Here is an 18,454-nt window from a genome sequence, read left to right as displayed (position 1 = left end):
GCGAGGCCCACACTCAGTGGCCAGCACAGGTCTTGTGCACAGTTCAGAGCCCAAGAGATACCTGCTAGGGAAACTTGCACAGGTTGTAAAAGCCAGGGGGTGATGACTTGAAGAAGGCAAATCAATGAGTGCGCAGGTAGTGGAACTCCAGTGACATTAGCTCACAAAACAGATGCCTCTCTACTACCAAAGAAGTTTCCCAGTGCAGAAAATGTATTTTCACAATACTGGAATATTGACTGCTGAGGTCTCAGGTCCTGGGTTCAGCTGTAACAGTTATTTTTCTCCTTCTTAGTAGCTGGTGCAGTGCTGTGTTTTCAACTTGAGCCTGAAAACAACGCTGATAACAAACTGATGTTTTTAGCTGTTGCTAAGTAATGTTTCCTCTGACCAAGGACTTTTCAGTCTCATGCCCTGCCAGTGAGGAGGGCCATGGGAAGCTGGGAGGATGCAGAGACAGGACACCTGACCCAGACTAGCCAAAGGGGTATTCCATACTATAGCATGCCATGCCCAGTATATAAACTGGGGGCAGTTACCCGGAAGGGCTAGATCACTGCTTGGGTCAGGCTGGGTATTGGTCAGCAGTTGGTGAGCAATTGTATTCTCCTTGTTATTTCCCTTATCATCATTATCATTGGTGGTAGCAGCAGTGATTTGTGTTATACCTTAGTTGCTAAACTGCCCTTATCTCAACCCATGAGAGTTACACTCTTCCAATTCTCCTTCCCATCTCTCTGGGAGCGGGGGGGGGGGGGGGGGGGGGGAAGGTGGGGAGTGAGCGAGCAGCTACGTGATTGTGAGTTACCAGCTAGGCTTAAACCATGACAACTCAACATTCCCTACTGAAGATGTTTGACCTAGGAACCCATGACATACCTTGTCATTTAACAAATATCACACCATAGCAATATCAAAAGGTTAATTTGAATGGAGTATACTGGATTTCCATGACAATAATCAGAAATTTAGCCAATTATGCAAAAACATTGGTGGTTTGCTGCAGTTTTTGTTTTGGTTTGGTTTTGCTGGTTTTTTTTTTTTGTTTTTTTTTTTTTAAGCAAACAAACAGCAAAATTCCTAGACAATGTCACAGTTATTGAAGAAACTTTCTTTGGGAGTACAAAAGGAGAACCCACCAGAAAAAATTATCAAGCCACTGCATGTTCTGAGTATTCTGGCTACAGCAGCCTGGAAAGAGTGGAGAGTACTGGTGATGATGTTTGTCCTGTTGATGTGTAGTGTGGGTGAACACCATCGTTACCCAGACTTACCTAAGCAAAGTCAGATGGAGAGGGCACTCATAAGGTTTTAAACAAAGAATTATCTATTCTGGTTTGTTTGGGCATTTCCTGGAGTTCTTGTGTGTTGCAATCAAATGGAACATGAAGACTGGGGAAAAGAAGTGGACTTGGCTGCTTAAGCAAGCCCTGACATTCCCTGGTGAAAGATGGCTCTGGGAATAGTCCCTAACTACTCACTCAGCCAGAAATATGCAGTGTCACCAACCTGCATTTGTCTGCTGTCACCCTTGCTCCTGCTGATCAGGTATCTGTTTCTGCACAGCTCTGAACCATTTGTACTGTCAGCCAGTCTGTCTTTTCAGACCTGCTGTTTGTTCACTCATCTGAGCGTGTGTAGCTGGGCTTCAGTGCAGCACTGCAGTGTCAAAAGACAGTGAAATTGTACCCCAAGTGTGCTGACAGGCATGTGAGTTGAGGAGCAGGGCCGGATAGTGGACTAGTTTGCAAATGACTGTTTTGGCATTTACTCACTGGAGAACATGTTGGTTTTCTGTTTGTTTGTTTCTTCTTGTGGGATTTGTTCTTTTTTTTCCTAAACGCAGTAACTTGGTCTACTGCAGAGCTAGTTTCCATAAGGTTTATTTTTACACTTACAAACATTTGTGGCTAGATCAGTCTCTTAATACCTGCTCTAAAATAATATTCTCCTCCAAATCCATGCTCCTAGTGCTCATAAAAGCCCAGACAAAATGAATGGACAGTTAATCCCTATTGTGGAAGGCAGTTCCAGCAAGGGATGCACACAGCAATTCTGCAAGGGGCCAGCTCACTCGCTGAGGCTATAAAGCTGCACTCACAGCTGTCCCCCTGGGCTCCTGAGTATATTGTCCCAGGCAGACTGTCACATTGCTGTAGCTAGCCTGCTGCCATTATTAGAGTTAATTGAGATACCAATGGCACAGTAGAAGCATATCTTAACCCTTATGACTCTATTAGCATCTTCAGAAAGAGACAGAAAATAGTTTACCCTCTGCCTAGGCCATGTGGCTCAAGGAAGTGAGGAATCCACACTGGATATTTCCATTAGAAAACAGATTGTAATTTTCCTTTTTAGAAATTTTATGGATTAAATTACAGTTCCCATGAAGTATCTATGAAAGCAAAATACACATGAGGTCATATTCTTCTAACACCCTTCTCAGCTTTACAGGAGCAAAATTTCTGTATTTTTTTATTTTGGAAGAGCATATTTTGTTATGATTTCTCTTTAGGTAACTAAGCAAGAAAAGAATCTCATGAAACCTCTTTATGACAGATACAGAATTATCAAGAAACTTCTTGTAACTCCATCTTTGATCACAACAATTGTAAGTTGGAAAGAATTCATATCCATTGTCAATAAAACATGCTAAATGCTGTGTTTGGTTTGTACCTGTATGGGAGTTTGGCAGCAATAGATCTACTGATATTTGAAGACTCTGCTCATTGGTTAAAGCAGGGTGCTTCACACAGAGCAAGTGCTCTGCAAAATTCAACGTCTAAGCATGCCAGAGGTTGCAATGCGTGGCAGTGGTTTCTGAGGCAATCACTTCAAGTGACTGGGTAAGAGGTCAAAGGCTGGTCTTAGTTTTCCATTAAGGCTAACATATGCAACACAAAGTAACCTACCGGTGTCCATGAAGCACTATGGAGTCATTATATCTATGTTCTATATTTTGTTTTTATCAATCATGTAGCACATAATTTGTAGTACTTTAATATCAATGTAATGTAACAGTCCTGGTCTCACTGTGAGTAGAAGTAATGGAATCTGGCTATTTGGAAGTTAATTAGCATGCCTACCAAAAATGTTAATGAAACAGTAACTGGGGAGGGGTTGATTTTAAAAATTATGAACTATTGTCTTGTTAGATGACATTGGAGCTTTAGATTTATTTGAAAAATCCCAGTGTAGACCTGTGTACACACGGACATTTTATTTAAAAATTTAACTGAAGTTCCCTTGTGTTACTTCTTAGGAGCATTGCTCCATGAAGTTTGTATGTTTAAGCTTTAGTTTCAAAACCTTAACTTTTCTTCTGAGGATGAGGGAACATGAAGAAGGCAGTGAACATCACTTTATTTTGGTAGTTAACGTTTGTAGCTATGAAACTGTGGAATCTCTACCTCCAACTCTTGTTACAGGCAGAATTTCTGGGCATAATACAGTGGATGGTATATAAGGGGAGTACAAGTTCCAGCAGACTTTTGAGTTAACAGAAATAAATTGCTGGCTAGAGACAGTCAGAAGCAGGGCAAACTTCTGTGGTTTTTAGCCTTGGTGTACAATACGCAGTAACTCAGTGGGCCCTGGGAGAGCTCTTATGAACAATCATCTTGGGCAGACCTGGGTGAAGCTTTCAATATGTGTAATCTATTTCAATGAATACATCCAGGAAGTTAGATCCTAATTCTTTACATTGTCATCCTATTCATTGTTAGTATTGTAATGTAAACAACTAATTTAATAATGCTTTACATTTTACAAGCAGGAGGAGGAAGACTCAGATGAAGACCATTCTCAAAGCAGCCATGAGTTGTCATTTGGTCCAATATCCTGCCTTCCTGTTGACGAGCACCTGTGTTACTCTCAGGAGGAAAGTGAGCCTGCATATGTTTCACCTCTTGATGAAAAGAAGGTTTTCAGGCAAACAGCCTTGTCTATGTCCAATTTACATGAGGCAACAATGTAAGTTCTTTTGTTTTTCCCCAAATATTTTAAAATATTTCATGTACACATTGTAACTTAAACATGATCCATACTTATTGCATGGGAATACTCTATACCAAACACGTGATTCAATGTTTTCTTACTGGAGAAAAGAAGCAGAGGATATTTGTTGTTTGGGCAGCTACCTGTGGTTTGAGCAACTTACTTATTCAAACTTTTGCGCCAAGTCCATGAAGAGAAAGGTGAAGGAATGTAATCAGGTAGGAGAAATAACTACATATGTGGTAGGTACAACACAATGACATAGTAAAGATATGTAGACCTATTATTCAGACCTATTATTACCAGATAATTGCTGCAAAATTTTTAGATACCTAGCTACTTATGCTCTTACAAAGCAGTCATAAAACAAAGCATAGTTTGGCCAAGCAGGGTAGTCTGCTCCTGTGTGCTGGACTGACAGTGTGAGTGATGTAAAAAGGCCAGAGACATCAGGCATACAAACAGCCACAGGTGAGCTGAATGAAGGCTCAGTCATGTGGGGGGTCACTGAATGTGTGTAGAATCAATTTCTTCCTTGCATAAGAATAGTTATTAGTGTTTGGATGCCCAGAAAACTTAGCACCACCCTCCTACCTTCCATTATAAAACTCAAAACCTTCTGATTTGTAGTTAAGAATTTCTGGTTGCATGAGACAACAAATCTCAAGATGCATATGGGCTTTTATCACTCAGCCCTGCAAGCTGCTGGGGAATATGCCTTCCAGGAACAGATGTTCTTGTGACAGAACTGTCATGTTGCTGTAGCTTATGATAGAACGGAAAGCCTATGGATGCTATCTTTTTCTTGGTTTTTTTTTTTTTTTCCTTTTTTGATTGGGAGCTCTTAGGTGCATAAATGAAGTTGACTGGGCTCTACCAAAATTGAGAGTAAATAAAAATACCTTGATTTTCTAAGTAACTCAACTATGTATGTAATAGTTTGGTCACAAATGCTGTGGAGATATTTCTGTGAAGTTTGTTATTATGGAAAAAAAAAACAAAAACCAGCTGCATATATCATGACAATATTTTCTCTGCTTAAAAACTTAATCTACAAATACCAGCTGACATGGTCTCCAAAAATGTTGATTCTTGGTACCACTAGCATTTCCACTGCATCACAGTAATGTCTGGCAACTGCTGTTTTCAGGAGTAGGGCTTGGACGTTGACTTTATTAAATCAATTACAGAGATGCACAACATTTCCTGTGAGATGCTGAGCCCTGTAAACTCCATTAGTTCCACACAGAATCAAGAACAAAAGCAAGACTCAATCCTGAAAACTTTTCCTCCCATGTTGTCCACAGAGTCTCTCTCTTCACTTTATTAGAAGGGTGAGAATGGTAGTGTACGGGAAGGTGCACAACTGTTTATCACATGTGATGGTACAGCCAGTTATATCTATAGTTGGGAGGGATGTGGTGGAATGCCTTGGGGCACTGAGCACAGCGCCTGCTGTGGCCCATAGCAGCAGGCTGCTTATTACCCAAAGCTGCAGCATTTACAATACTTCTGAACACATGAGGGTTTCATGTTCTTGACTCTGTTTTACAGGCCCGTCCTGCTTGAACATCTCAGAGAAACAAGAGCAGATAAGAAAAGGCTTCGCAAAGCTCTGAGAGAGTTTGAGGAGCAATTCTATAAACAGACAGGAAGGTAAAACAAAAACCCTCTCCTTCTCCTCACTGGGCTCCTATGCAGGTGTGTTGGGTTGTGCTAGGGTAGGTACTCTTAGGTGAGCAGGACAAGAAAGATGCAGCTAGAGACTTGAAGATACCATGGAGGTGTCTGGTCTCTGTGGAGATGTCCATTTCTGTGCTTAGTTCATCTGGGATATGGGCATCCCTGAGGAGGGTCTAGACCTGGGGATGTTCCAGGACATGTCTGCAGTGGGTATAAACCCCACCTCAGCACAGGATCTTTCCTGGGCTGAAGAGAGGCTGCTGAAGACTCTGAGGATGTCAATCTGCAGGGATTACACTTGGCAGTTGGGTCATTTTTAAAAGGCCAGTTTTCAAACCAGAAGCCACTGTTTCTTTCACCCAAAGCTAAATATTGATTACTTTTCACTCTTTGCTTATCCTCTTCCTCCTTTCATTTAGCAAACTTGTTTGGTGAAAACAGTGGAAGATATGGGCATGTAGTATCCTGGTAACAGTTTTCAAAGCACTACGTGGTGTCTTCTCTGCATATTTCAAAATGAAGTAGTTAAGCTTGCATAGCTGACAAGAAAGAAAACTACTTGGTATATGAAAAGTCAGTATTTTAAATACTATTATTTCATTTCTGTCCATTAGAGCTTTTTGGTCCTGTCAAATTATCTTTAGAGACCCACAGTTAAGGGAAAAAAAACCAAACCCCAACCCAATCCTCACTAGTTGTTGCCGAATTAATTTTAAAGACTGTTTCTCCTCATACTAGTAAAAGTGAAGGCACTTTCATTTGTTTTTCCTAGAAGTCCTCAAAAAGAAGATCGGGCGCCAATGGCTGAGGAATACACTGAGTACAAGCACACAAAAGCCAAAATCAGGCTCTTGGAGGTTCTCATCAGTAAGCATGATATTTCCAAAACAATTTGAAGTGAATGTAATGCTGTGATATTGTCCTTTAGCAAAAAAAACCCCAAAAAAACCCACCCCAAAACCAAACAAAAAACAAAAAAGCAAAACAAAAAACCCCACAAAAACCACAAGCAAACAAGCAATGAAAAAGAGCAAGCAATTTTACAGGTCTTGGTCTGCTGCACAATTGTTTAACACACTGAGATTTTTTGATGCACTTTACCAGTTATACTAGCTGGGATGAGAGAGGACAGCAATATGCAGGAATATTAAGCACAGGTGAGTGGACTATAGTATATATTTTTTCCTTTTGAAAAATCCTTGAAATGCACTGTGAGAATGTTAGAAATTAAAAGTACACTGATGTAATGCAGAGTCTCAGTTTCACCTGCTTTTAGTTTAAAAAGGTGCGAGGAAATACTCTCCAGGTTTTTAGTACATCTTTCTTAGTACATGGTAATGTACCACACATTTCTTACCAGAATTAACTTGCACCACAACTAACTATTAATGTTGCTTCTCAGTGTGTGATTCACTAGATTAAAAGAAACAAGAGCATAAAACAAATGAAGGAAAAAATCATGACAACACCCTTATCTTTTGAGACAGAGGTGCCATTCAATTACAGTAGCTTCAAAGAAAGGTGCATTCAAAGAACCAGGCTTTGGTCTAAATTCTGGGAGTAAAATAAAGTGATACTGCCTATGCAAATAAAACAAATCTAAAAAAAAAAAGGAAGAATGCATGGAATGTGACTGCCAAATAAAACTATTGTTTTTTCAGAAATAAGAGAGTTTGACAAAACAAAATAGATACAGTTTACTGGGAAGAGATAAAACAAATGTACTGACTGCTGTCCTTTTCAATACAGTTCACACAATCTGGCTCACCATACTTAAAATTCAGTAAATAGAACAACTACATGCTAATTTAAATTTCTGTATTAAACTTTGCACTTTATTTTGCCTGATGCTATAACAAATATTTGCTTTTCTAAGTACCAAAGCTCGTTTAGATGCATGCACTTTGTAAAATGTCAAAGTATTTCTTGCATTACAGATTGCTATGTATATATATATATATACATATACATATACATGTATTAAAAAAGGCTAGATAATTGCATTATGCTAAGATATTTTGGATAGATGAAGTACATGGCACATAATTGTTACAGTTATCTGATGCGGAATGCTAGACTTCTTGTTTACTAAGAAATGAGATTATAAAAGGTTATTTTTCCATTGGAATTATGTGTCTTTCTTAACTTTCAGAGCACCACACTTTGTAATATTAAGATTTTTTCACTATTTGTGATAGACCATTTGTGTGAAAATGTGGACTATTAACAGAAGGATTATCAATGGCTTTTATACTAGAAATGAAAAGCAGGGATTCTAGGAAATAGCTACCCCAGACATAAAGGAAGGAAGTATTTAACAAAAAAAAAAAAAAAAGGGACTCAAATAAGTTAAATCACATTTGGTATTTTGCTTTAACTGTCATTTTGTATTGCCCCTGGCATATAAGCAACCTCTTTTCTATCTTGTAAGAAGATTTTCATTTTATAAAGGCTATTATGTACCACCCATATTTGTATTTATATTGTATGTAATGGCTCGGCATGGTTTTGAAGACATACACATCTTCAAGTAGTTTGGAGGAAAAAGTATGAATACTAAAAAAGGATTTTTTTATTTCTCAGAGGTTTGTTGTTTGTTTGAGTGGAGTGACAATAATTTATAACATTTATGAATCAGAAATGGTCTCCTTCATAAATCTGTTTTAATTAAAGTCATCTAGAGCAACAGGAACAGATACAGAGCTATCTGAAGTTTACAAACTACATCTTTGATAAGGGAAAATGATTTCATGACATATGTATACAATTGATATTAAAATGTAATCTATATATTCTATATGATTGTATAATATTTTATACAACAGTACAAATAAAATATTTTTCTATTATATTTATTATGTCGAGACACAGTTTCTGTTTTCAGTTAGCTAATATAAATAACATAAATAACACTGTCAAACAACACGTTGGAAGTGCTGACATTTCTAGGCTCCGAAATTCAAATCATGCTGCAATTACAACCTTTCATGCTGTTTGGAATTATCCCAGTATTTGTTCAGTAGTTAAAATGAATGCATATTTAAACACCATTTATAAGCCGTTATTTTTATTTTGCTAAAGCAGTTTATATAGGATTTTGTTACATTTGGCAAGAAACAGAAAACAATTTTTGCAGCATCTAGGTATAAATGGTTGCCAGAAAGAAATCCAGGACTTCTAATCATTTAAAGCATCAGGGAAACAGAAGGGAAAGAGGGAGAAAAGAAATACTAAAAACGCTATTGGAGATTCTGAAGACTCGTGTTTGCTTTTGGTGACAGCGGCATGTGCATGCTTCCGACAGAAATGTCTGACTATGGAATTGGGCAACAGAGGTTTGAAGGCTCCTAAGTAATGAGGGAAGTTTTAACGTCCAACACTGATGTTGCAGGTTTTGCAGCTGGGATCTTTCTTTGCATTTGCAGTAGACAAGCTCATTAGTTGGTGACCGGTAATTTCTGCAACTGTGCCGAGGGAGAGATCCACAGGATCAGTGTAAATTACTTCCAAAATAACATCCTGGGCATGATGGTAAACCATAACACCGTCTTCTTCATCGCAGGTCAGAAATTTATTATCTTTTATATTTAGTTGAGGAAGGCGCTGCTTACAGAATTCATCTCCTGGTGATCCAACAGGGGCGACAACAAGAATGACGTAGTGGTAGGCTGTGTACATGCAGTAGAAGTCTCCAAAGTACAAGTTAGTGTTTGGGTTGAAGAGTTTTTCAGCTGCAATCTCAAACCTGTATCTTCCATAAGGTGAATCTTGTGGTGGCTTCCCAGTGTTAAACTCAGTGTTGCAGCTAAAGAAGATGCCTTCCAGCTTCCCACTGATTGGAGAGCCGTGGCTGCCACTGTTATCCTTAACAGAGGGCTGCATAGCATTCCCATGATGTTCTCTACAAATGAATGACTGGTATTGTTTATTTAGTAACACATGTTAAAGAAAAAGTGGAAAGTTCGGTTGTCATGCGCTTTGGTAATAGTATGGAAGGGACATAAAGGAAAACCCTTAAACTGAGAAGTGTGGTTAGTGTCATGATTTTAGAAGCAAGGAAACCAAGTGATGATAGACTCAGGAAGAGCTAGAATAACTTCTGCTGAAGGGGAAAACCTGCTTCTCCAGTCTGGCTTCTCTGTCAGCTGTGAGCTGTGTGGGTATTATGTGCAGGCAAAGAATAGCACAAACAAAAAAGCTCCCAAACCACCAATATCTTTAATTAGTTGATTTGTTCAGCCTTCCACTACAGTTCTAACAATAAACACATATTAGTTTAATCACATGTTGAAAATTGCAAGTCAGTCTCAATATGCTGAACATACTGTTTGTTACCATGTATTTTTAGCATAGGCAGTATATATTTAACATAGAAAACTACTGGGGAAAGTTGTTTCTAAATGGTGCTTTTCAGAGAGCTTATAGGAACAAATTTACTGTCTGCCATTGTTTTTTTTCCCCCAAATGGTAATTTCAGGTCTAGTTTGTCTACTGCTGACTTCAATCAGAGCAGAGCTGGGCACAGAATATTGGGCAATTTGGTTAGTTTCCACTTTGGTTGGTACTGGTCCTAAGGGGAAAACATGTACAAGACTAACTCCTTTTTCTTTTTGCAAGCTTAGCTGAGTTTGGTTCCAGTGAAAAGAAACATTCAGTGCAACAAGTGAATTTTTAAAACCCTAAATTCCAAATTGCACTGAGCAGCATTAGGCCGCTGAATTCAGGTGAACAGTCCAAAACACCTCATCTAATCCTCCTTAGCACCTGAGATTTTGTGTCTAGCAGGATGTTGCCTAGAACGTGTGCCCAACACCCCTCTGGAAATGCCATAGTGACAGCTTTGGCATGCTCTGCACCCAGGACGTACCAGAAAGGGAAACATCCCCTTTCGTAAGTCCTGCAACACAGCATATTTTCTAGGCACCCTATGAAAGTGCCATTATACGCAAAGACAGATCAAATATGCATGAGGCTGTGGGGCTGGAGAGTCTTTCATCCACCTCTTGCTTTAGTTTTTTTTCCCTTTTGAAGAGAGAGAAAACTAGCCAAGAAAGCCTGTCCCCTCCCTCCTGCTGGTTTTAACTTGTAAGAGCACCAAGTAAATGGTGCTGTGTGGGAGAAGGTTTTACTTGGTTAAAGTGCAGGTAGGAGTCAAAGCAAACCGATTCAGCTGTACACACACAAACCAACTCTAAATCAACTCAGTAATGTCTTCAACTGTGATTTTGTCATTATTTCTAATCTCCACAGTATCATATCTTCATTTAACTCCAAAATAAATTATTATGAAAGTTTTCTGGCCAAAGACTACAGTTGTCTCAAGCCCTTTTTCACAAGACATCGACTGGGGGGAATGTGTATGGGGGTACAATTACTATTTTATGACTGAAGCTATTACTACAGATTAAAAAACCCAACAAAACCATCTTGAATAATCCCTGTCTCTGCAACTTGAAAATCCAGGCCTCTTGCAGTGCCATTTCTATGGCAAGATACTGACATCCAGTGGCTAATTATAGGTCACGCTTCCCGGGAATCTGAGCTGCTTTATGATGCTCCTGGCTGAGGGAAGCAGCAGAGTGACATGAACACTACTTACAAGCTCACACTTTAAACCCTGCATTTAGGGGTTGCTGCCTTAGCACTGTGACAGTTGCTTGTTTGCCAGTGCTACTAGAACTGTTCTATAAGCTTTTCCAAGATTGTTTACTAGTTATGACACCACAGAAGCCATTGACAGGCATGGTATGACAGGAATTTTTCATGAAAGGAAGCACGTGGTTAGGGTTTTTAACCTAACATGTGGAATAGTGTACTGTGGAAGGACTGCCCCTTGTGACCATATTAGTGCATATTGACCTGATGAAACACAGCTATTTGTCTCTATAACTCACTAACACAAGGGAAAACAAACTTGTCTCTATTTGTAGTGACTCAAGAGAGAACATAATAGGAGGGAGGGGAAAAGATACCATGTAATCAGAGTCACATTTGGCTGAACAAGGACAAACACACAGCTACAAATGCACCTCCATAGCAATCTTCAAAGCTCTATGAACACAAAGGCAGGTGACTATGGTCACATAGCTGAAAACAAAGCTATAAGAACATCAGAGCCATCATGGGGTTTTCTCTTCTGTGGTATCTAGTCCACAGAATGGCAGCAGAGATTTATGAAGTCCTCAAAGAGCCTCAACAACTGCAATTCGTTTTCTACCTCCATTGAGTTTTGCAGCTCTGTCACTATGTGCAATAAAATAATTCTTCCAAAACACAGAGGGAAAAAGCAAACTCCATGCTCTGTAATATACACAACACTTCTGGAACTGGGCAGATACTCATGACTACAACATGGGGACATTTCCAAGGTAGTGGAGTCTGCCATTTGGAGTTGGACTCGACTCTTGTGTTTTCTCTAGTTTTAAAAAACCTTCCAGCTCTAGACAGGTGCTAGCGTGACACCGACAGGAAACTGGAATTATATGGCACAGCAGCAGCTCCATCTCTCAGAGAAGCAGAGGCAGTGCTGCTGCCTTTCTGACCCAGTGCTGAAACAGCTTTCCACACACTGCTCACCTCTCAACCATGCCCTTCTAACGGTGGAAGGTTACCTCTGCATGGTGGCTGCTCCTGCTCAGTCAGTGCGTGAGCCGTGACTCCTTCTACAGAAAAGTCTTCTTTTCTGTTGTAATGATGCTTCCAGATGTATGTGCAAAGGCACACTGGGTCTCCAACAGGAATAAGGAACCTACCTCCAGCTATCCCATTTATCCATTCCAGCTGAAGCAGTGTTGTAAAATTGTCTAAATATCACCCCCTCTCCTTCCCCACTTGAGCTGCAAATTAACATTCAGATTGCAGAGCCCCACTTACTACATCTGGAAATAGAAATGGGGTGGTTGCATGTGAAGAGGAAATATTTGAGAGGGAACTCTTATATGCAGGCAAATGCTTTATGCACACTGTTGTGCCCTCCTACCATTAGACATCTCACTCTGAATTTCTCAGTACACTGGGAGTATTTGGCTACTAAACACTCCACTATGACAACAGACGCTTTGATCAAGCTGGAGACCCTCTGCATACTTCAGTTTCTGCTTCAAAACACAAACTCTTTTTGCCTAATGGAAGCGCTGAGTTAAGCAAGGTGGAAGAAATGAGTTATATATATTTTTTCACTTCTTCTGAACTGGCAAATAAAGCATACAGACATTGTGCTCCAGCTTTAGTACAGCTGCCTCCATTTACTTATTTTCACTCCTCCCTTAATTTGACAAACAATGTTGCATGTGTTTACTTCCTTACCTGACATAATCAAAATATTCTTTGTGCTGATTCCGATAAAAAACAGACAGTTTAAGCATACGGCCTGCAATCACTTCAGCTTTTTCCAGTAGCTGCGTTAGGTGAACCTTTGAATAATCTGGAAAGAAAAGACAATCTGCTAGTACAGGGGGCAGGAAAACCCACACTGCTCTCCAAAAGCTACACAGATGTGCAGCAGGGAACACAGCCTCAGTAACATACCTCACATCACGCAGCAGCACCAGTTTCCAGTGGTGGCAACAGACAAATGGCTGGAACACCCATGTTTGATTCTCCCCACTCCTTTCCCTGAAAATACTCTGCAAGCCTACACCAACTTTCAGCTCAGAATTTCCTGTGCTTGTAGAGCTGGTTTCCTTGTATTTGGGACTGCAGAGGAGGTGAGAACTGCCCTCTCTGGCTCATGTCATTTGATCAACTGTTTGCTACAATGTACACAGTTGTGAGACAATAACAATTAAAATAGAAGTAAAAATAGCTTGCTTAGGACGCAGTCTAAACAGTATCACAACCAAGATGGGATTCAGAGAGCTCACTTCAGCACTCAGCTTTCACACAGGTAAGCACATTGGCACTAGATGACAAACACCCAAAGGAAGACTTACTTATAAATCAATGACAGGCTAAACTAATCATCTAGACAATGTGTTGATGGTGCTCAGGCTTTGCAGCAGCCAGAGGAGGGAGAGCAGTAGCAGTCTTAAGCAAGCTGTCTGCTAGGGAGCTGCCACAGTTTTCTCCACTGGTGCTGGTAGCCAGCAGCAGGCATGTAAGTGGCCCTGCTCCCCTTTAATTCACTAGCCTGCTTTCCTACCCTGGCACATGCAGTGGTGCCAGGCACAGCACTCTGGGGCAGCTACACTGCTGCAAAACAAAGGGGCAGTCCAGCTGCCTCTCATTAAAGCACCAAACCTGAGCACATACAAAGCCTGAAGTTACAATTCTAGTTTCGAAGTGTGACTGTTCTAACTCTGCCAGCCTAGGTGGCACTGGTAGATGGCTGACCCACTCAGGCAGCACAGCGAACGTTAATTGCATACATCCTGTGGTGCATGTTTCCTCAGCAATATTACCTGCTGTGCAAAACTCGATGATTTCACTCCACTCAGAAACAACGTAATCACCATCAACTTGCTTTGAAGCTGTCTGCACTGCTACTGTGTATTCTGTTCTTGGGCTCAAGAACCAGTGCCCGCGGACTGTCATGGGCAAAGGAACAGCTTTGGCCACCAATTTCGTAGGGACATCCTGACAGAAATAAAAAGACAAAGCAATACACAAATCAGCATGCAACCATATCAATTCACAACCCATTGTTTTTGTAATGTAATTCCAAACCCGTCTCTCCTGCATAAACCTTAGTTATGTCTCACAGTTGATTGCTGCAGCAATGAAAATTATAGAAATAAAAGTAATAATAAAAAATAAATATAATAAAAAATAACAGAGTGGCAGAAGACAGTGGTCTATGGTCTGCTATAAAAGAGCTACGCTGATAACTTGTATGTATATTATTGGTTCCAAGTGACTATAGATTGATACTATTATATATAACCCAAACATAATTCAGACTAGGGCCAAAGACATGCTACTGAGCACAAGGATATCTTTAAGAGCTTCTTGTGCTCTCATTGCCATAGTTTTCTTTCAAACAAAATTCCTTCTGCTGTCAGTCTGTCCACCTCTATTGCTGTTGATATCTTTCAAACCAAACCTTAACAGAGAAAATTAAACACATTGCAAGAGTAACTTTGTGTGGTTTACATGTATCAAAATACCCTTATGTAGAGGAAGGGCCAGAGCAAGCCATCCAGCTAGACAGTTTGCGCCTGCCATTGCACCTCTTGCTTGCCACCCAGCCACCATTTCAGATAGATACTCTGTCTTGCTCTTCCAGTGTATTGCAGTACAGTGCAGCAAAGAATAGCTGCTTGTTGTTGAAATGCCTCATCTCCACAGACAACAAAGGGGAAGAAAAAAATTGAAGAACTGGACAGTTTATGGTAGAACTGTGGGTGAAAGGACGCTCAGTGAAGTTGAATGATTCTCTGCACAGCGTACCCGAGGAGCTGTGATAGAGAGAGGTATAGATAGATAGAGACATACTCTTGGATATATCAGTCATCACAGAATAATAAGATGGCTGCCTTGTGAAAAGCAGGAATTTTAGATAACACCCATAGCTCTCCACCTAAAAATACTAGTCCATAGTCATCTTATAAATACCAGCACAATAGTCCCTTAAGGAAAAAAGAAATAGAAAAGAGATATTTTCTGTTCATGATCTATAAGCAAGACCTAAACAATTTTTTTTGTACTTGTCTTCTATTATGGAAAAATATCTTTATTTTCTGTCAGCAAAAAATATTCTTTGGTTTCTGTATTAACAAAGTGTAAAATTAGTAGCTTGTGATGTAACAAGAACTGAAATGTGACTGACTGATAATCAAGGGTAACATTTTGTTGGCACGATTTCTTTTTTGCTGATTCTTATTTAAATCAAATAGCAGTTGGGAAAAATTACAAGGAAAAATTAAAGAACTCCCAAATGTCACTTAAAGCTGCCACCCTGGAACCGTCTTGCAAAGGCACCCCACTGGACTGAATTTGCTACTGCTAATTCTGTCAACAGCTATGACAGTGAAAATCATTTGTTTTCCTGTCATCTTTTCTTTGGCTATGGTAAAAACTGCCTCCAATGTGGTCAAGTCTCTGTGCCCACACACTGGTGATGGCTTTTACCCCCATAAATTTTGTCAGCTTTTATGTAATGTTAAAAGCCTCATTGCCCCCATGCATCAAAGCCTTACCTTTGAGCTGTGTATCAGGAAACTCTTCTAATGTACCAAAAAAGGGGCTGACTACCTAACCCCATTAAACAGAGGGCAGAGGGTTTTACCTCTTGCACAGCTGTGGAGGATGGGCAGATATGATGCTTTCCAAAACTTAATTTGTTGCTCTTTTTCTAAGCAAACACTTTTTAAAGTTTCTTTTTCAGGTCCCTGACCTCAGAAAAAGAATGTTGAAATGTTCATGCTGGAATCCCTCTGGGGATTCTCCATTTCTTCCTTTCATCTCTTTTCTGCTCAGCTCTCATTCCTGGCTGAGCCCCCAAAGAAGTGCAAAGGAGGTCACATGCCAGCTCAAGGGCAGCAAGGATTCTGGTGCAGCAAATGGCTGCTCCATCACCAGCACCCACCAGACAACTCTGAAAGTACCTAGATGGCAATAATTTCCAAGAACAACCTGCAAGCACTGAGTAACTAATACACGAGTCACACTACCTCTTTTCCTCTTTGGGAAAAGATGCCTGCTTTGCAGTTCCTTTTCATTGCCAAAGCAGCAGCTTTCATTTTTCAGCTTTGACTTTCTCCCATTTCATCTTACCCATCTCTTTTCCAAGTCTGCTGTCAGGACACATTTTGGGAACTCAGCACACCCAGGTTCCCAGCACACCTACTTTTGCTGAATATCTGAAAATCTCATTTCCTATTACATGGGAAGGATCATACTTCCATGTCTTAGAAAAAGAAAGGAGATATGCAAACTGCATTGAGAAAAAGACAAAGCCTTATTACAATTTCAGTCTTTGCACACTACTACCAATAGAAACCTCCTCCTTCACAGATACGACAATAGTCTTGAATAATAAAACTGTGCGTACCCTACATATGCTGAATATACTTTATATATTTGCAAACATTCTAACACTAGTCTCATTGCTGTGATACAGGTTTTGAAGTGCATACAGGTTTTGATCTGCCAAGGTGGCTCTACTTTATACAAAACCAAATTTTACAACTTTACACCAGTTTGCACATGAATAAAAAAACCCATGTAGATTAATAAAATGAAAGGCATTTGTGCCTTGGCAAACCTTATCTTTCAGAGATATTGCCAAAATAGTTTCTAAATCTGCAGATGATTGTGTTGTTTAATCTTCTATCTCATTCCATGTTTCCACGGATATGTCAGCATTTCAACTATTCTGAGGTCAAAGCAAATTTTGCTGGGCTTGATAAGTACAGATTCTGCAGTGCACTCAGTATGTCCCTGCATCAGTGGCTTGAGGAAAGAGGACAGATGAATATTCAGGTCACAGTGCTGAATGCTACAAACTAAAATTGCTGGAAGCCTTCTAGAAGTGCATTAGAATTTGTGACTCTTCTGTTGAAAAGACGTGTTGCTTTCATGAGTCTGTCACTGAACAAGGACAGGCACAAAACACACAAATTGTTTAAATACTGATTAAGAACTAGTCAGGAATAAAAATGTCTGCCTTGTAATACATTGTACAGTCTCAAAAACTGTTTTCAAATGAAGAAGGGAAAGGTAACATTCAGTTTTATATGAAATAAATGCATCTGTGTGTACATGCACACAGGCTAGAGATGGAGAAGATATTCAGAGTAAAATACAAATAGTCAACCAGACTGCCAAAACCCACCTTTGCTGGATGTCCAATACCTGTCTCTCATGGTTTGCCTTTGAAAGGTTAATAAAACACTGAGACTGGTCTATTTAAACTCGAGATTTTAAAATGAAAATTACCTTGTGTTTAAATTTGTTGGAATTCTTGTTTTCTTTCTTGTTGAGATCAATGAAGTAATGAGTAATACGGTCCTTGGATTTAGAATCCATGTCCCAAGAAATCTTGAAGGAATCACATGTGATGTTACTTATTTTGATGTTGTGTGGCACTGGAAGTTCCTCCATCTCTGCAATCCCACTATCTTGTGATTTATTCCCTGCATAAAAAAATAAGCATGATTTGTTCATTTAAAGACCTATTAGGTATCTGTTTTCTGTGTTCCGATACAATCCCATTTCTAAGCAGCCTTCAACAAAGGCTCATAGGTGGTACTCAGAAGCAACTATGAGTTACAATTATGCAAGTGTCCATGTCAGTGATGGGAAACACTGGAAAGGGATGAAATTCCTCACGTGAATAAGCACTAATAACATGTAAGCAGGCTGCAGAGACTGGCTAATATCACAACTGTGAGCAGCTGCAGTTTGAGAATAAAAAACATTTGAAGCTATCTGGTCCTACAGCGTTTAATTAAGATGGCAGCAACATCCACAGTTCATATAATGGCCCTATCTGTACCTGTCAGTGAGATAAATACAAACAGAAATCATATTCATTGTAAATCTATTTTTCAAACACAAAGTAAAAACAATCTCTTCAAGATTTATAGATGGCATATGCATGTACACATATACATAAAGTACTGTACCCTTCACAATGAAACAATTAACAGTGATCACCTTGTTGAGCCACAGTAAAAGGGACATACACACCCGTTCCATTTTCTTTTGTCTATTCTTTTGTATTCTATTTGCCCAATTGAGATCCTGCAGTGTTCTTGGGAAGATTTTTCTATTTTTTCTAAAGGTATATGGCAGATGAACAAATAACCATTGACCCCAAAAAGCATCACAGGTT

The 18,454-nt window shown here is 39.7% G+C and overlaps 2 protein-coding genes across 4 annotated transcripts in view; one reads left to right on the top strand and one right to left on the bottom strand.

Moving 5' to 3' along the window:
- The window catches only part of FAM13C (family with sequence similarity 13 member C), a 55,798-nt gene extending 47,274 nt beyond the window's left edge, over positions 1 to 8,524 (top strand). Inside the window, exons 11-14 of one of the 2 annotated variants that reach the window (XM_065670842.1) lie at positions 2,516 to 2,611; positions 3,776 to 3,972; positions 5,551 to 5,652; positions 6,452 to 8,524. In XM_065670842.1, the coding sequence (XP_065526914.1) occupies positions 2,516 to 2,611; positions 3,776 to 3,972; positions 5,551 to 5,652; positions 6,452 to 6,575 (519 nt within the window). In that variant the 3' untranslated portion in view covers positions 6,576 to 8,524. Of the gene's footprint in view, positions 1 to 2,515; positions 2,612 to 3,772; positions 3,973 to 5,550; positions 5,653 to 6,451 lie in introns of both variants that reach the window. The other variant, XM_065670841.1, reaches the window with a different exon arrangement.
- Positions 8,328 to 18,454, bottom strand: part of PHYHIPL (phytanoyl-CoA 2-hydroxylase interacting protein like) — a 61,031-nt gene continuing 50,904 nt past the window's right edge. For both annotated transcript variants that reach the window (XM_065670844.1, XM_065670843.1), the window contains exons 2-5: positions 17,557 to 17,753; positions 14,079 to 14,253; positions 12,985 to 13,102; positions 8,328 to 9,580 (exon numbers count right to left, since the gene is read on the bottom strand). In XM_065670844.1, the coding sequence (XP_065526916.1) occupies positions 9,046 to 9,580; positions 12,985 to 13,102; positions 14,079 to 14,253; positions 17,557 to 17,721 (993 nt within the window). In that variant the 5' untranslated portion in view covers positions 17,722 to 17,753 and the 3' untranslated portion in view covers positions 8,328 to 9,045. The remainder of the gene's footprint in view (positions 9,581 to 12,984; positions 13,103 to 14,078; positions 14,254 to 17,556; positions 17,754 to 18,454) is intronic.

This window comes from Lathamus discolor, chromosome 3, assembly GCF_037157495.1.
Source record: "Lathamus discolor isolate bLatDis1 chromosome 3, bLatDis1.hap1, whole genome shotgun sequence".
In the NCBI taxonomy this organism is placed as follows: domain Eukaryota; kingdom Metazoa; phylum Chordata; class Aves; order Psittaciformes; family Psittacidae; genus Lathamus; species Lathamus discolor.
The sequence above is the reverse complement of the archived record's forward strand: the minus strand, read 5'-3'. Positions and strand labels throughout refer to the sequence as shown.